This window comes from Amphiprion ocellaris, chromosome 3 (genome assembly GCF_022539595.1).
Source record: "Amphiprion ocellaris isolate individual 3 ecotype Okinawa chromosome 3, ASM2253959v1, whole genome shotgun sequence".
In the NCBI taxonomy this organism is placed as follows: Eukaryota; Metazoa; Chordata; class Actinopteri; family Pomacentridae; genus Amphiprion; species Amphiprion ocellaris.
The window spans coordinates 13354194-13371760 of NC_072768.1; the positions used below are offsets into that span (position 1 = coordinate 13354194).

Sequence of the window (17567 nt, forward strand, 5' to 3'; positions counted from 1 at the left end):
AATCATCAGCAATATCTTTTATTGGATATATTATAAAGATACATGTCAACATCGGTAAACATTACAGAAACAATTCAGTAAACTTGTTCACAGGAAAAGGCCACTGTTTGTGTCCTCAGTTACAGTCAGTGACTTCAGGGCTTGATAAATCATTGTTGGCACAGGACACAACAGTGCTCCACTGAACCATAGCAGGACTCCTGAGACTTTCAGTGTTCCAAAAGCCTCTCTCCTGCTGTTTACGTACAGCAAGTTCTTTGAACCGTGTCCTCAGTCAGTAAAAGTGCATCTTCACATTGTCGATCGTGCTGAGAAACCAACATCCTAAAACGAGGAAAATGAAAAATCAATGAGCAAAACAAACCACGACCTTTAGGAATAGCACTGAATTTGCAGTCTGATCCTGCTTCATCTCAGGTTTATGACAAATAAAATACATGTTTAGTTGTCGGTTCAATAATAAAAATCTGAATTTATCCATTACATCTACAATTATATGATAACGTTATTTAGTCCACTTTAGCCAACACCAGTTTTGATGATCAAATATTGATTCAAGTAACCCACTAGGCAATAATTATGTTGGCTGCAGCTTAGCAAACATGGGGAATTGTAACTTAAACTATGATTTTTGTGCTATATAAACAAATAGAATTTAAACGAATTGTATTGCTGCATTTTCTGGTTGAATTTTGTAATGCAAATTGAATATCTTTAGGTTTTGGATTGTTTGTTTGACAGAACAATGATAGTATTTGACAACATCACCTAAATTGTGCTGTAATAAAAAAACACCGCGATAAAGCAATAAAGTACAGACAAACTGCCATATAATTAATAGAAAAAATAAAGTAGCTACAAACTTTCTACAGGTTCCAAATGATTCAGTAAAAAATGACACACAATAAAGAAATGTGATGCCATACCCTGCCAGGTGAGTCATCAGCTCCTCCATGTTACTTCCAGTCTTGGCACTGCACTCGTAAAACAACGCCTGGTGCTGCTGTAGAACCCAGGAAGAAAAAAGTTTTATTTTATTTGATTGTTGTGTGAATCACTGTAGAAATCAGTTTGAATATTGAAATGTCCCTTACCTCTGCCAGCCTCTGCCCATCTCCTGTTGATACTTCTCTGCTGTGTCCGTCTGCTAAGTCCAGCTTGTTCCCCAACAGCATCAGTACAGAACCTTCACACATCTTCTCCTGGGACAGACATACAACAGGCTGCAGTAAACATTATGCACTAGAAAAACACCAGTGGGGAGAAATCTTACTGCACTGTTAAGCAAAAAATAATAATTAAGACTTTAAGATCCTACTAGTGTCAACTGGGATTCCTACTGCACCACGGAAACTGTTTTTTTCACATTCAACCATCCACGACGACTCCACCTGCTCACCTTAACAGAGTCCATCCACCCTCTCACTGCTGTGAAGGAGGCAGACTGGGTTACGTCATACATGGCGAGGATGCCGTCGGCCTTTCGGTAATATTGCTCAGTGATGCTGCGAAACCTGAATCAGTAAGAGGAATGAGAAGGAAAAATGAAACATCCACAAAGATCAAAAAGGATGTATTAAGCAGAAAACAATAAGCTGGATAACCTCTCCTGTCCTGCAGTGTCCCAGAGCTGCAGGGTGATAGTGGTGGAGTCCAGAGTTAAAGTCTTCATCTGAAAATCTATACCTGAAAACAACAAAGCCCCATGGTTTCATATCAGACTTACACTTTATATACACTGAGAGGCATGTTAATCACTGTGTTATAAAAGAAAAGCTTACCGACTGTCGTGCTCATTTTACTGTGGAAGTGTCCTGTGCAGTAATGCTGGATGAAGGAGCTCTTACCTACCCCCGAGTTACCCAGAAATACCACCTTGAACACTCGCTGAAGACACATAGTTCTGCTCTAAAATTCAGGTAAAAGGACCAAACAACATTTCAACATGTCTAATATTTCACTAAAATTCTTATGCCTTTAAGAGGGACCAGGTCTGTGCTCAGTAACTGATCTACAGAAAATCAAAGCCTCAGAATATTATCTCCCTCATTACTGTTCTAAGTTGATGCTGCATCTGTGTTATTAAATCAATAGTTTAGAATAAATTGAGTATATTTATATACACATATATATATTCCCTACCTGAGTCTGGGGCTGTTCAACATTTTCACCCCTGACTCTACATGACAGTTGGTGTCTCTTGGATGTATTTGTCACCTCTGTGTTTCTGTCCTGCTCCAACTCATCAGAAGAGCTCAGCTGTCTTTAGAATCAATAATACACAAAATTAGTGGCTTTCTGTTGCTTTTGTGCCCATTTGCTGCAAAATAAGGACAAATATATGCAGGTGGTCATACAAACCTTTTCAATGGATTGTCTTGCAGCAAGTAGTTACCTATGACTGACCCTCTCTTCTGCAAAGGCTTTGTGAGATTTGGACTCTAAAAGGTTTTTGTGGAATGTGAGGCAGAGAAGAAATGAGTAGAATTAAGATTGCATAGTTGTTAGTAGATTCTTAGAGTATTAAATGTATGAATGTAATATGGTACATGTCCAGAAAAACAGTCAACACTATCTTGTCACACATATATTACTAGCTGTGTACATTTAAAAAGCAGGAATGCAGTCCAAATGTCACATTTATTCTGCTACAGAGTAGTTTAACATCACAGTCCTTTTCCAACATTACACTTATGTGTTTTTAAGTTATATGACAAGTAAACAAAATAAGATGTAACCAACAGGCATCCATGGATTTGAGGTCAATACAGTTTCTTGAATAATTATTTTTGCATTTTTGTGAGAAGTTAAAGTCCAAAAAGACATCTACAGTGAACAACTTTGGCAAAAATGCTTTATATTAACAAAGACTGTGGATGGGATTAATAAGAACCTGTGGAGAGAAGCTAAATTATCAGTGGTGTGAGAACTGTGATCAAAGGCTTTATTAGATTTGACCCACTTTAGCTCGCCTGCATAAATAGCATAAGATTTACAATATGACTAATAAACATATTTACAGTATAACACTTTTTCCTTCAAGTTGACACAGGAATAAATGTCTGTTCAACAAAATCCTTCACTTCACTGACCACATCTACAGGAAAACAACATTGTAACTTTGCTAATAGTGTGTCATTGACATTAACCAATAAGCAAACAATATCAGCTGCCCATATAAACAATGATTGTCCAGAGGATGGAGTAAAGCATGAAGCTATTCCAGCTTAGGGTGAATAACCCTGCTGTGTCCTCGGGGTACAAAGATCTTCACTGAGGTAATGAGTTAATGGCAGATTAGGGAGGACAGCGTGTCTGTGACTAACCCTGTTCTGGGACTGTTGAGCATCTTTCTCATCTCGCAGCCGTTTGTTCATGTCCCTGACACAAAAAGAGAAGTCATATTTCTGAGTGATTGAATAAGTAAAAAGACACTAAGAATTCAAACACAGTTCAGTTACAATCATGGATTTAGAGGGACATTTCCAACTTTACTAAAACAGCAAAGGGCAGCTGTTCAGACTGACCTTAATATCTCCAGTTGTCTCAAAAGACTCTCCTTTTCTTTCTTTATGTTTCTTGACACCCTCATCACATTTCTACAAGGAAACAAACAAAAGGCTGTTTAAATCTGGCGATATTATAAACAAAACCAATGAAAAGGCCTAAACTAACAACTCACTGATCCATATGGAAACTACTGCTGTGTATCTGAAGCCTCATATAGGCTATTCCTCTGTGACAATAGCTGTCAATGGAAGAAATGGATTTGAAGATGTTTTCATAGAAACCAGTGGGCTTGGAGCTGAGTTTCATAAACAGGGTGGGAAGTCGGAAAATATGAAGAGACAGACTGACATTGTTAGTTTGTTTTTTCTTGGGATTTGTTATAAAATGCTGAATTACAGCAGCCTTATCCTTTAAAATACTCCTACAAACATGATCAGATCAGCTGCCAGGGAAGTAGTAGTCACTTTTGCTCTCAACTGAGAAAACAAATCCAAACGGTTGTTTATGTTAATCTTTTTGTTTTGTACATTTGTGTATTTTAGAGCTTGTCTGACACAAGAAAGTTATGGATGTTTTTTTTTTTTTTTTAATATCACCTTGGGTTTGGTAATATTCTTCCAGTCAGAACCATTTTTCAGTTAGCTTGTCTAACTAAAAATTGAGAAAACATTTAATCTTTCATCTTTGGTTTATTTACAGTAGTTACAGAATTTGCTCAGAACTTAGTAGAACATCCTTCTTTTATTGTACCACCTGGTCTTTGAATAACCTTTAGAACACACTGCAGCTTCCTTTCTCTCATGTTCTGTTCAAAAGATGTGTAACTGAAGAGTGAAATTGCGACTCCTGAGGTAGATTTTAAATTTTAAATGTGTTTCATAATCCTCTAGGATGTTCTAATGTGTTTGTCGATTTTATATTTGTATCGTTACGATAGTGTGACTTTTAGTCCAGGTCTGTCTCGAAAAAAGAGATTTAAAGGATTTCCTGGTAAAGTAAAGGTTAAATATAAAATGAAATTACAAAACTGTCATGACAAATTTGCTTTCAGTTGAGGAAAACACTTCTGAAAGAAAATCATCATTATTCGAATAATTAAGTTAAAGAAAAAAAACAGACGGTTTTTATGGCTGAGCCTAAAGATGAACTTTTGTCCGCTCACCTCTGTCTGTCCACTTGTTCCTGGGCCGCGTTGTTTTGCAGCATGTTGAGTTTACTCAGAGCGACGTGCAGCTGCTCTCTGCTGCTCTCCACCTGCTCATGTAACTGGAAGTTCAGTCTCCGCAGTCGCTCATTCTGCTCCTTGATGTTTCCTTGCTCAGAGCTGAGCTGACGGATTCTGGTCTCGAGCTAAAACAAATACAGGTCCTGTTAACATTAAGGTAGGACACTTTTCAGAAATAGCATCAGTACCATTTGGATATCTACCTCTTTCTGTTTGCTCAGCGTGTTCTCCAACTCTTGCTCCCGCATCTTCAGATCCTCCTCAAGTTGGTGCCCTCTCTGCTTCTGCTTAATGCTGTCCTTCATTTCACAATACACTCATTAAATGCTAATATAACCAACACCTGTTAAATGCCACAACAGCTGGAATGATTAGCATCTCTCTGTACCTGAGCCACGTATTTCTCTCTCTCCTCTCTGATCTGAGTTTCCATGTCTTCATATATGGACCGAACAACCTGATCGTGTTCACTCTCCCGCCTAAAACAGAACAAATCAAAGTGGAATTTGTTCAGATAACTCAAAGTGATCCAAACACCCACAGTTAACTGAGCAGGAATCATGTGGTGGGAGGAAACTGTGACCTGCGCAGAGCTTGTTCCATACTGTCTCTTTCTCTGAGGGCATCCTGTAAATGAGACACTGCTTGGACTAAGACGCCCTCCAGGACACTCAGCAGCTCTGGTCTGTCTCTCTGGAGGTCACACCACAGAGAACGGAGCTCCTGCTGACTGACATACAGCACACAAGTGTTTCAATGACTGAAAACACCAAACCTTAACATCTCACTTTCACCCCTCTTGTCTACATTATAAGAAGGTACTGGGTTTAAATTTCAAACTGTATGATTATATTGTGCACATCAAAAATTATCCAGCTCTGGAGATTTTTTTTTAACATTTTAATTTGGAGTTTTTTTTAATATACACCTTTTGAACATTCTGTTAGGTAAACCTGGACAAGCTACCAAAGCCAGTGAAACTCTATTATACTTATACTGGCTAGTTTTTGTTAAAAATCTTCTAAGAAGTGTAAATTCATTATTATTAAGGCCTTAGTTTGGAGTGGTGTTCTACTGGACTTTATTAATCTGTTTTAAATGTCCTGCTCATTTCACCTTTGTAAATATGGTGGGCAAAACAGTTAAACGTAATTTGTTATAATGCAGCTGAGTTGAGCACAACTACAAAAGTCATCTCAGGGAACTTCACATAGTAAGGTCAGGATCTTACATTAATATATTATATGTGGAAAAAAAAACTACAGTTCCCTTTGAACAAGCACTTGATGACAGTGGGAAGACAAAAGCTGACTTTTAACTGGACTCAGCGAGGACTGATATCAGTCTCGACTGGTTGGAGTGAGAGAAGCGCAATACACATTTAAGTGATTTAGTACTTCTCTAGATCAAAACTGAACTTCCTTATCTGTGTAAAGACATAATTTATGGTTGAGCTTTTGCATTGGATTGCTATTAAATAGATTTATTAGTGCCTAATAAAATAGCCAGTGGGTGTAAATACGTAATACACTTCTGAGATTTGAAGAACAGTACTTGTATATCTTTCTAAGACCTACGCACAAAAGGTGAAACACATCATGTAGTGTTTATTCATTTTCTTTCTTTCAAAAATGTCAATATTTTTATTTTAACACATGTATTCCAAGCAGTACCCCGTTAGCGTGTGCTTAAAGCAGTTTCTGAGAAGTTAAGGAAGGTATGTGCTAATATTTGTGGATGTAATTTAAGTGGCGCTATATTGTTGCTACTGTAGAAGTCAGTAAGGGAATCGTAGTAAACAATACATTTCTAGCTGAGATCTTACTCTTTGAAAAGTTTGTCAGCACCGAGCTCCATTAGTATGTTTACAAATGTGACTGCTGTGGGGTCCTGAGACCAGTCCGTCTCATCCACATCCTCATCTGCTTCGTCTTGACTCAGCTCAGTCGTCTCCTCCAGCCCAAGTAACTCACCTGCACCACATAGAGAAGAACACAGCAATCATGTCATCAATGACATGTTTTTCATTAAATGTAGCTTTTCCCATAAGTGTAAAGCCACTCAACGCAATACACTCACCAAGCCCGGCTTTGAACTCAGCTGGAGTGAGGAATCCGTTGCTCTCTCGGTCCAGACTTTCAAACACCATCTCCAGCTGTTCAGGGGACAACGGCAGCTCCCCTTGTAGACTCTGACCAGAAGAAGACAGAGTTCAATACTAAAATCAGTCTACATGTTGTTTCTAAGTCACAATGGCTGCTTACCTGCATGTCCCGTTTTGTGATGAAACCTTTCCCCTCTTTGTCACACAGTACAAACAGCTCTTTGGCCTTCCCCATGGTCTCCTTAGGTGGACTTAACGGCATCGCCTCCCTGCTGCGAGGTGAAGCCAGCGGACTGCGGCCCCGGCCAGGCCTGGGGCTTCCAGGAGGAAGGCTCCGCAGTCTGGGGCTCACTGGTAAAGCCTCACCACTGCCTTGACCCACCAGCACTTCGCCATCATCCAGCCACTTAGACATGACTGTACAGAAATATATGGGCAGCATGGGTGGGCAGTATGCACTTGTTGCCAGTAGGTATTGGAAACATCATCTCAATATTTGAAATATTGAGGTGATGTTCTGATTTCATTTATGCCTGGATAATGCTACCTGTCTAAAACAATATCAGAAACAGTCACTTTTGCTTTCTAGACAAACTAGAAAGCATTTAATAACATTTTAGGTCAACTTTCTTAGTGCTCCAAGGTATTCCTAGAAGCAGGCCATGCAGATCCTCCCTTGTCAAACATGTGGCGTAGAACAAACTAACTACTGTGACTGTGCACATTATCTACATCTACTGTGATCAGTCTGACCTAGCTACACTGCATTTATTTTCTAATGTCAGAAACATTTCCCACTCTAAACTTTTATTGCCTGAGGAAGACACCAAAAGACTTATTCATGCTTTTATTTCTAGCAGACTTGACTATTGTGGTGCCCTATTCTCAGGCCTCCCAAAGAAATCTATGAACAAACCTGAAATGATTCAAAATGCAGAACCGTGTCAATATTAAGCGTAAAGTTTTAAACACTGCTCATTGGCTGCCAGTTCATTTTAGAAATCACTTTGAGATTTTTCTTTTAGTTTTTAAATTTGTTAATGGACTTGCTCCTGACTATTAATCTGATATGTTTGTTAGTCGTTTCCCTTTTAGATCCTTAAGATTCTGTAATTCTGGTCTCTTAAATGTTACCCAAAGTAGAACTAAGACATACAGAGATGCCACATTATGTATCATCAGCCCTCTGGAATAATCTTCCAGGGGAGGGCAGACCATCTGATTCAGTATATAACTCCAAACTAAACCTTAAAATGTATCTTTTTAAGTTCATGCTTATGTGATTTTAACGTAGAATCATGTAAGTTACTGTCACTACACCTATTTGTTAGTTTTGTCTTTTACTGCATTATGTTTTATAAGTACTATATTTCTATTTCTATATTATTTTATGCTTATTTTTACTGATGTAAAGCACCATGAATTTCACTTGCTACACAAACAACTTTATTATTATGAAGTTTTTGATAAATTTAGAATGATTTTAGGAATCCAATATGACAGCATGTTGAAGAGGAAGTCATTTTACATATTTCTAATCAACATATAAATTCCTAGGCAGAAACATGAAGCACAGCCATCTGTCCTTAATGTTTATTTAGACGAGGAAAATTCAGGCCACGTATGTTCACCAGGATGTATGAAGGGTAAAAAACAGGATGGTGTCATGTGAGAAGAATTAGTGCGTACTTGAAGGGGAGGGCAGATAGCTACTGGAGAGGAGATGCAAATTAAACATTTGCAAAAGTTTGCATCGTCAGAACTACCACGGCAAACTGCAAACAAATTTTACTCTGAGGAACTACAAGGGAAATACACCACAGTCTCTCCATGAACATTCATAAAGCAGTGATTTATGACAGTTACAAGCATCACACACAATCAATCTTCAAGTTAGATGACATTACTATCACACAGGGGGACCATATGAGCATAAATCATACATAGTTTAATTTAAACACAAGTGCAGAAGAATTTTATCTGGTGCACCCTGAAATTAGCCTCAGTGTTGAATGAAATACTGCCTCACCTTCCCATCTCTACCGTCATGCTATCTATAAAGACATAAAATCCTAAAAACTTGTGCTGATAATAGCAGTAAAGTATCCTGCTGATGATCTATGAAGCGTTAAAAACCAGCATATAGGACATACTGGGATTCCTGATAAGAGACTTATGTAAACATTGCATGTTAAGGATTTTCTCTGTCAAGCCAGACTCCCAATTAGCCAACAGCCACGCCAAAGGTCAAATAAACTTCTTTACACTAACACACCATTTATCCAGGAGTAAATACAAGGTGTGCTGACACTTCATTTCAGGGAAAATGACAGCATGGGCGCAATGGGCTGGAGGCTACAAAAACTTGAAAATGTCAACAATAGACCATATTCAGTGTGAATGTGCGGGTGAAGTTGGAACATATGTTGCTTGAAAACACTGGTGATAAAACAACTTTCACAGACAGTATGTCGGTGAAATGCACATTTGACAACAGTTCCACTCAAACACAACCTCGCTGGTTAACTTATAACGAGCCAAATGGCTTACAGAAGCAATTTCAGAGCTGCTGAGGAAAACAAAACCAGCAGCATGTAGCTACGTACAATTATTATTAAAGAGGAGGAGAACCCCACACAACAAACAGTCGGTTGTTAATGTACTATAGCAGAGACAGAATGAAAATAAACGCTGTCTATTATTGCTATATGACTCGTTTAACCACACTGTGTGTATGTCAGTTCAGCGAAGTTGAAAAAAATTTGACAACTTACCTCGAGTGCGCTGGACGCAGGTGTCCGCTACCTTTGATCAGCTCACACTCATTTAGGCAAACACTCGCCTGGGTCACTGGAGGGCGCTGTACACCACATGCCAATGAGTTTACCGTAATGCTCAGTGTAGAATCCCCGTATTTTTTCACTAAACTATTATATTCATCGCTTTATTTTTCGCCGACCAGCTTTATCAGCCACAAAGTTAAATTCTGCTTTATCAATGAACACATAGCGTATGTAGCAGTTTGTGAATTTTGGTTAAAGTTGTTTTTGAAGAGTACGCAGGGAGCCTCTACTTCCGGTGTTACGGTAAAAAGTAGCGTTACCATGGAACTTACGGAAATACATCCGTTACCGCTAAAACGCAGCACTGGACGGCCCGAGTGGGCACCGTTGTTTGTGGATAAAAGTAGAAATGAGCCTTTCTTCTTGACTCAGACTTATTTGTTTCTTTATTAATATGTTTTCGCGGTAAGTCCGTGTTGGTGAACTGTGCTTGTGTAACAGTGAGCGGAGTTGAACAGTGTTGTGGTGGACATGTCTGCGGTTGTTAACGTAGCAAACAGCCTAGAGGGGGTTCCTCGAAGTTAAAATCTGTGCTGTGCCAAATCGAGTGTTTTGTTGTTGAAAACGAGCCAGTAGTAACTCTATTATCCGTCTCCAAGATTATCTGCCTGCCAGGACTAACGATAGGCTGCCGTCATAGGAAGATTAGATGGGTGAAAAGAGAGAAAGGGAGAACACCACGTCAACAACAACAAAACAAGAGATGGAGGTGTCTGCGTAAGCCACGTTTGGTCAAATCTATAATCCCAGCCTTGACCTCTCAGTGCCCGCCTGTGTAACAACCTGGCGACACTGACCTTACATGGTTAGCTTTACTGCTAATATAGCTGTCTGAGACAGTTACAAAATGTACTCATCCACCCCAGAGATGGTTGCGGAGCGAAGTTAGAGCTATGACTGCGCATCGGAGGTGACTTTTTGCATTAATTCTTTGTCGTTTCACTGCTTCTGCTCTTCCTCTCAGGTGATGCAGCAGATGAGGAGACCATCCCCACCAAAGATGTCAAAATGCTGCATTTGACAGGCTCAAAAACATCTCGACTCATATCTTGGACAGCTTGCATTCATCGCAGATATATATTTTCATCAAGGACAGTGTCTCTTGACAGAGGAGCTAACCGGAGTGAAGAGTGCATACATCTAAAGAACACTTATGGGGAAAAAAACCCGCTGCTAACTATGTGCATGGACCATTTGTGACTCACTGATGTTTGCTTTTATACCTCCACAAGTATTTTTATACTGAAGTATGTAGGAGCTGGATATTAACCAAACAGATCTCTGTCTCCATCAAGTACCTGGATCTGTAAGGAAATTCAGCCAAAAGACAGGTGTGGAATAGATTGTGAAGCTTGGTAGTGAGCAGGATCAACCCTTGAAGATGCTCCAGACTGGCAACTACTCACTGGTGCTGCTGATCCAGCTGGCACTGTTGGCCTATGACCTCTTTGTCAACTCTTTCAGTGAACTTCTGAGAGGAGCGCCTGTCATCCAACTTGTGCTTTTCATGTGAGTCACACGTTGAAAAGATTTGAAACTGGTATATGTACATTTTCATTCCGAAATTATTTTATCAGATTGATATATTTCATAACAAACTGAAATACTGGTCAAGTAGAAATGCCAAATTTGTGGTGGTTAGTTTACAAGTGTGCAGACTTAGTCATTATTTTTTTTTTACTTCATATGCCTTACATTTTATATCATTATCATTCATTACTTAGATATGTGGAAATCTTTATGGATTCAGTTTGTATTTTGAAGACATAGCATTTACTATAGTAGCTTTCAGTGTTTTATAAAGAAATTATTTAACTTATCAATCCAATAGATTAATCAATAACAAAATGATACGTAATAGTAGTTATACTTGATTCTTCTCATCTCAATAGAGAACTTGTTGCTACACCACGTACTTTTACAGTTATAGGCTAAAAACATACAACTAAAATTACATAAAAACAAACTACACATTTAAGAAATTGTCAAGCTTTGCATTGCTTAGATATTTGACATCAGTTTTGATTTGATAACAGAAATTCTCTCACTTTTTTTCAAAGTTGCTAGAGCAACCAGGTCTATTTTTGAATTGCATCATCCTTGATAATCCTTGTTAAAAAAAGAAGGAAAAAAAATATAGGAGACCAATCATTATCCTTTTATATTGTGCACAGTGTGTTCTTGAAAATTATCAAGTATTCTTTGCAACATGATTTTATAAAGTGGTTGGTCTTTGCTCAGTGCCATGGCCGCTTTGTAACAGCCAACAATCAGAACTGGCAAGCATGCCTTAGTTAAAAGGAACAACTAGTATCCTCCTCATGATGAAGCAAGGGATTTTGGTTTCAACAACAGTGAGGTTTTGATCATTTTAAAATTTCCTGTTCAATGAATGACCCCTTGTCATTAAGCAATGACCCCTAGGATATCCCTTCTGGGTGTCAGCCAGTACCCGTATAGCAGATATATAGTTTTTAGATCTAAATTGCATCATATTCTTGTTTGGTCACTGTCATATGTTTTGTTTACACTTTGTTGTTGCATGGAAAAGCAGCTGAAGTACATTGTTTACTCCATCAGAAACTCAAGCTAACGTCTGACACACTTGTTCTTGTCACCGTATTCAATGTAACAGAAAACCCAATACTAAAAGTAAACCTTTCAAATCTGTGTCTGCAGCATCCAGGACATTGCCATCTTGTTCAACGTGATCATTATTCTCCTGATGATGTTCAACACCTACGTGTTCCAGGTCGGCCTGGTGTCTCTGCTGCTGGAGAGATTCAGGGCTCTGTTGGTATTCGCTCCTCTTTACCTGACCCTCAGCATCTGTTTCCACTGCTGGGTGTTGGTACGTTCTGTCACACCTTCACGGACAACTGTGTGCAAATTAAACTCCCATCTGAACATGAAAAGTTGATTAAATCAGTGCCATCCCTGTCTAAAATATACCTGCTAAGTATTTTCCTTTTTTTCTAGAACCTACGATGGCTTGATTCAAACCGTTTTGTTTGGACGGATGGCCTACAAGCTCTGTTTGTTTTCCAAAGAACAGGTAATAGGTGTATTCATTCAGAAGTACATTTTGCATCACATTTGTCACAGCAGTTAATCTATTGTCACTAAGTATCTGTACTTCTGTCAACAGCGGCTGTGTTGTATTACTACTTGTACAAGCGTACAGCGGAGTATATGGGAGACCCAAGGTTGTATGAGGACTCTTTATGGCTGCGCGATGCCTTTGCCAGAGCTCGTCAGTGAAGATGAGACAGTTCCGAGAGGGACTTAAAAGGATCTGAGAAGAAATTCCCATCTGACACAACTACTAACACTGGCCATCATCATCAGCTACTCTGAATTTTGGATTAATTTAGCAGTTTTACTTCAAAATGTATTTTAAAACTCACTGGAGCACAACTGTGTGATGCACCGTCTCGTTGTCAAGGGTATTTTTTTTTTTTACTGATTTGACACTTGGAAACTGTTGGACTATCAAGCATTTTATATAAATATATATATATATATATATATATATATATATATATATATATATATATATATATATATATATATATATATATATATATATCACAAAGCAACAGGCTGATGTTGCACACAAATGGAGCTCACAAACTGAGAGGGTGAAGCAAAGTCTCCACCACAGTTTGTGTTTACTGGCTCTTCATAGCCAAGCAGCCAACCAGATAAATGGTTTACAATCGCAGGTAAGCCAAGCATGGCACATGTAGTATTGTATTAATCAGGATTTAGTCTGTTAACCTTTGTGGCCTTGTAAATAACTTTGGGGTGCAGACAGACTGCAACACATTGGAAGAATGTTTATATTTTTAGGAAAGACAAGTTTGTTTTAATCTGTATCAATTCAGTTTTTAGAACAATGTATAGTCACAGTGTTCTTGGAAATTTCTATTGAAAAAGACAAAACCTGTTGGTTTAAATTGCCTTATGTAAGGTTAGTATGTGCTGTTTATATGATTGATGTAATGATATTAAGCCAATTTTCCTGTAAAACCTGTTGTCTAATTGGGGATCTTTGAATCGTGTCCCGCTGTTTTTATTAAATAATCCTTCTCTAATTCCAGTGTAATCCTTCATCACTAGGGTAGTCAGTGTTATCCTGGAATGAAGACAAGGTGAATCCGACTGTCCTATTTTTAACACCAAGATTAATCAGGGATTGAGGTTTTAGACGCCGCTAGTGAAACGCACCACAAATAGCCTTCAGAGTGTCAAAATAACCTTCTGTAATCTAGCAACTCGCAGGTTACGTTGCAGTACATTGTGTCAGTTCTGTAAAAAAAGAAGTTATTCAACATTTTATGTAACTGTTAATCTATCATAAAATCTGTGGATCAGGCTAAACAAAGAAAGACACCAAAAATTGTACAAATCCCCTTTACTTGTGAAATGAAATCCAGAGTCCATATGATCCCAAAATATTGTCAGTGCAGTCCAATTAAATCCAAAATCCAGTTCGTGTTGTGAGTCATGTCCTGTGTTCCACTGGAATGTATCATATTCTTTTAAGTCAGTCGCCTGAAATAGCAAGAAAAGAAAAACAGGCAGTTAAGTATTTTAATAATGGAAAAATATGAATTAAACTAAAATAAATATAAATAGAACATAAAATAAACTTTTATAAGAAAAGATGTTGAATGTACCTTCATACATAGATGCCAACCCAGAGTAGCAAGAACAGCACACCGAACCCCATGAAAAGTGAAGCCACAAGGGAGATCAGGAGCTCTTTGTAGACGTCCCTGGTGTACTTTGTTGATGTTACCTCATAACTGATGAAAAGTTAAGGCAAACTCAGACTAAAGTAAAACAAACAGCCAACATCTTCCCCTTTAAGTCGAATATCTTATGCATCCCATATGAACGTACAATGATGTCCATAGTGTATCAAATTTAACTGTGTACATAAAATCACCAAAAAACTTTCTTCTCATGTCAAGAAATCATCCTGGAAAAAAAGGAATATTATAAATCCTAAATAGTTTTAATTAAGACCACAATTTCTGCAAGAGCTGAATGTTTCTTCAACACATTTGCCAAAATTAGCTGTCACTTTACAGCACCTCACTGCACAATAAAACAGTGTGAATACACACTTTGTGGAAACTGCAATGCTGAGGGACATTTAGAGGTGGGGGAAAACTTTAAGACAAATATGAAACTAGTAAACAAAGGCTGTCTTTTTGTTTCACTCCTGTCTCTGTGCTCATATATACTGCATTGTAATACAGTCAAATTCAAATAGAATAGCATAAAATAGAATAGAATATCCTTTATTAGTCCCACAAGGGGAAATTTGCAATGTCACAGCAGCAAAGTGACAGTAAGAAAAATCAAGAGAACACATCTATAAATTAAAGACATGAGATATATACACTATATAAATAAGAAAAAACACACACAAGGATCCTAACAACACAAAATTTAAGGATATATACACAAATGAATTGCATTTCGGTTTGTTGCACATGGCAGTTGTTCTCATTTACCATTTCTCACTTTCTGTAAATTTGATTAGTAATCACAACATAGCCCATTATGGTCACATTTTAACCAGCAGTCACTTCATAGACTATGTCAAACTGCTGCTCTGCACTGCTAAACTGCACCTAATGGCTGTGCAGCGAATTCATAATATTTCCATGTAAAATTATTATTCAGATAGAAAGTCCTATTCTCACACATACATTGATTTCTGTGTCAACTGCTGTGTGGTCAGCTGTTTTGCTTCATGCTGTCAATCAAAGACCCAGAGTCTTCTTCCTGAAGATGGTGTGTGCAGCAGCAGCATAGCCGTATTTTAAAGCGACAAACACTAATTTAGAACTGGACTGAAACCAAGTGATATACACTCATGGTGATGGTGAACCAGAGTTGCAGTATTCTGACCTGAAAAACTGAAAGACACATTTTGTACATATGTGACTTTCATTCATTTGCTGAAAAGGAGCACTTTGTGGTCCCTTTAAAATCTATGTCTGCTTGTGTTTCCTGTCAAATCAAATGTACCCCCAATCCCAACAAGTTGTTTGGGGAGTGAGCCGTTATCAAGGATAATAATGAGCTAAACTATGAAAAGTCCCAGGTTCTGGTTGTGTAATGTCTTCTTAATGTGCTCAAAGACATGTTTGGCCAGCACTGGTGTAAAAATAGGTTTACCTGCAGTAGAGGCCTCAGAGTGCAAAGGTAATTACACCATCTTGCTTGCTACTCTGCAATACCCACTGGTCTCTGCTACGACCCCCCTCAGTCCTGTTAAGCTCAGAGCGTTAAGTAGAACCAGCAGTGGAAGGATACACGAAGAACCAGGCGGTGAAGAACATACCGATGGCCAGCAGGACCACAGTGAGGTGGGGGAACACAGCCGGGTTCACCGGGCTGGTGTATCTGGTCATGGCCTCGAGTTCCTGCAGCCACAACAAAGACAGAGCACGGATACAATCAGGTTAGTAAAGAATATGGCATTTTAACCTCCTGCTAACACAATGCACAGAGGTTTAAACTTGTGGTTAAGGGCAGAAATACGCTAGCAGCCTTGTTTCATCGAGCTAACACAGCGGCTAACTAAAACCAGTGAATTAGACATGAGAAGCTAACGCTGTCAAGCCCTGCTAGCACAAATTTCACACAGAAAGCGATCTGTTTTATTGGTGTAACTGAGAATGACGTACACAGGTACACCACAAGTCATTAAATATTCCAGTTAAACTTATATGAGCAAGATAAATGAGAGTAATTGTACCATTTTGCAATGAAGTGGGGATCCTGCTGCTATCGTCCCAGTTGAAAAGGCCACGTACTGATTAACACTTCCTGGTTTTTTGCCGACGCACAGTTGACGTTGATGCCTAAGCATTTCTACCCTCAGTATAGCCTTGCAGGCATATTTCTCTGTTTTAAGTATGCTTACATCTCTGTTAGGCTCTATTATAGCCAATGTACACTAAAATAATACATCTAAACTTTATAATCTCTGTGTTATCCTTATTTGATTGTTACAGTGTGTTGTTAAGCCTGGAAAGCCAAATCCAGGGCATAATTTGTAACTACAGTAAGATTGTCCTCTCCTGCCACCTACTGGACTGAATGAACAACTGGTTCTCAGCTCACAGAGCAAATTGGCAAACAGAAAATTCAGTCACAAATTTATTTACTGCATGCATTCATAGTATTACAGCGTGTTTTTGACAACAAGAGCTTTCAAAATGTAATGATAAAATGGCCTATAAAGAAAAAGTAGTGATATTAATGTAGCCAACGAGTTTTAGTCTCATGCCATTTTTTCTTTACAAATAGTGCTAAAATGATGCATGTGTGCATGTGTGTGTGTGAGTGTTTTCATGTTCATCAATTAATTCAATGGCTCCAATGGCTAAAAGCTAAAACATTACTGATAAAAAAAATCAACCATAAAAACAGTATGATAAAACACATCCGATAAAAAGGAGCATTGGTAGTAACAAAATAAAGCTATACAGTTATATGCATTGCAGTTCTATCAGAGTATCTGACACCAGAATGGTGCAGTGGATACAGCAAAAGCAGTTCATATATATATTTATATATATATATATATATATATATATATATATATATATATATATATATATATATATATATATATACAGTGCAAAAAGTGCTACAGTGGTTTCATTATGCTAGCTAGTGCATTATAAATGAGCTAAAATAGTACACTATACCCACTGAAGACATAATAACTATAGGTTGAAAGCATTGTACAAGGTCTTGATATTATTATAAATTTCATAAACTTTGTCTGATGGCTGTTCCTCCTATTTAATATCGATATTACATTTGAGTTACATGTGTGTTTTTTTTCTGAATA

The 17567-nt window shown here is 38.2% G+C and overlaps 3 protein-coding genes across 4 annotated transcripts; 1 reads left to right on the top strand and 2 right to left on the bottom strand.

The window, feature by feature from the left end:
- Nucleotides 1-2: 2 nt before the first annotated feature.
- Nucleotides 3-9677, bottom strand: cracr2b (calcium release activated channel regulator 2B). Its single transcript, XM_035957435.2, has 18 exons — nucleotides 9614-9677; nucleotides 7000-7256; nucleotides 6815-6926; nucleotides 6561-6708; nucleotides 5319-5465; nucleotides 5124-5214; nucleotides 4939-5034; nucleotides 4673-4860; nucleotides 3528-3599; nucleotides 3327-3381; nucleotides 2362-2441; nucleotides 2143-2263; nucleotides 1782-1908; nucleotides 1605-1686; nucleotides 1400-1514; nucleotides 1095-1202; nucleotides 927-1003; nucleotides 3-324 (listed from the first exon to the last, which is right to left on the bottom strand). The coding sequence occupies exons 2-18, from the start codon at nucleotides 7252-7254 to the stop codon at nucleotides 240-242; spliced, it is 1959 nt and encodes a 652-aa protein (XP_035813328.1). The 5' UTR covers nucleotides 7255-7256; nucleotides 9614-9677; the 3' UTR covers nucleotides 3-239.
- A 276-nt stretch (nucleotides 9678-9953) lies between these two features.
- tmem138 (transmembrane protein 138) lies at nucleotides 9954-13199 on the top strand. 2 transcript variants are annotated; one of them, XM_023290667.3, is made up of 5 exons: nucleotides 9954-10087; nucleotides 10647-11191; nucleotides 12362-12533; nucleotides 12662-12737; nucleotides 12831-13199. In XM_023290667.3, exons 2-5 carry the CDS (start codon nucleotides 11064-11066, stop codon nucleotides 12941-12943), a joined length of 489 nt encoding a protein of 162 aa, XP_023146435.1. In that variant the 5' UTR covers nucleotides 9954-10087; nucleotides 10647-11063; the 3' UTR covers nucleotides 12944-13199. The 2 variants fall into 2 exon arrangements, with proteins under 2 accessions (XP_023146435.1, XP_054865377.1); XM_055009402.1 differs by lacking the exon at nucleotides 9954-10087 and adding an exon at nucleotides 10118-10399.
- An 885-nt stretch (nucleotides 13200-14084) lies between these two features.
- On the bottom strand, nucleotides 14085-16621 carry tmem258 (transmembrane protein 258). Its single transcript, XM_023290666.3, has 4 exons — nucleotides 16464-16621; nucleotides 16019-16128; nucleotides 14365-14493; nucleotides 14085-14239 (listed from the first exon to the last, which is right to left on the bottom strand). Exons 1-3 carry the CDS (start codon nucleotides 16575-16577, stop codon nucleotides 14367-14369), a joined length of 351 nt encoding a protein of 116 aa, XP_023146434.2. The 5' UTR covers nucleotides 16578-16621; the 3' UTR covers nucleotides 14085-14239; nucleotides 14365-14366.
- Nucleotides 16622-17567: the final 946 nt, after the last annotated feature.

Bases quoted from the DNA above. Each gene is read 5' to 3' on its own strand.
- cracr2b (XM_035957435.2), bottom strand. From the start codon at position 7,254: ATGTCTAAGTGGCTGGATGATGGCGAAGTGCTGGTGGGTCAAGGCAGT. The intron at 5,215-5,318 runs GTCACAGTTTCC...GTTCTGTTTTAG, and splicing joins ATGGAACAAGCTCTGCGCAG to GCGGGAGAGTGAACACGATC. The intron at 325-926 runs GTATGGCATCAC...TCCTCGTTTTAG, and splicing joins CTGATGACTCACCTGGCAGG to GATGTTGGTTTCTCAGCACG.
- tmem138 (XM_023290667.3), top strand. From the start codon at position 11,064: ATGCTCCAGACTGGCAACTACTCACTGGTGCTGCTGATCCAGCTGGCA. The intron at 11,192-12,361 runs GTGAGTCACACG...CTGTGTCTGCAG, and splicing joins ATCCAACTTGTGCTTTTCAT to CATCCAGGACATTGCCATCT. The intron at 12,738-12,830 runs GTAATAGGTGTA...TTCTGTCAACAG, and splicing joins GTTTGTTTTCCAAAGAACAG to CGGCTGTGTTGTATTACTAC.
- tmem258 (XM_023290666.3), bottom strand. From the start codon at position 16,577: ATGCTTAGGCATCAACGTCAACTGTGCGTCGGCAAAAAACCAGGAAGT. The intron at 16,129-16,463 runs GTACAATTACTC...TTGTGGCTGCAG, and splicing joins CCCCACTTCATTGCAAAATG to GAACTCGAGGCCATGACCAG. The intron at 14,494-16,018 runs GTATCCTTCCAC...ACTTTTCATCAG, and splicing joins TTCACCGCCTGGTTCTTCGT to TTATGAGGTAACATCAACAA.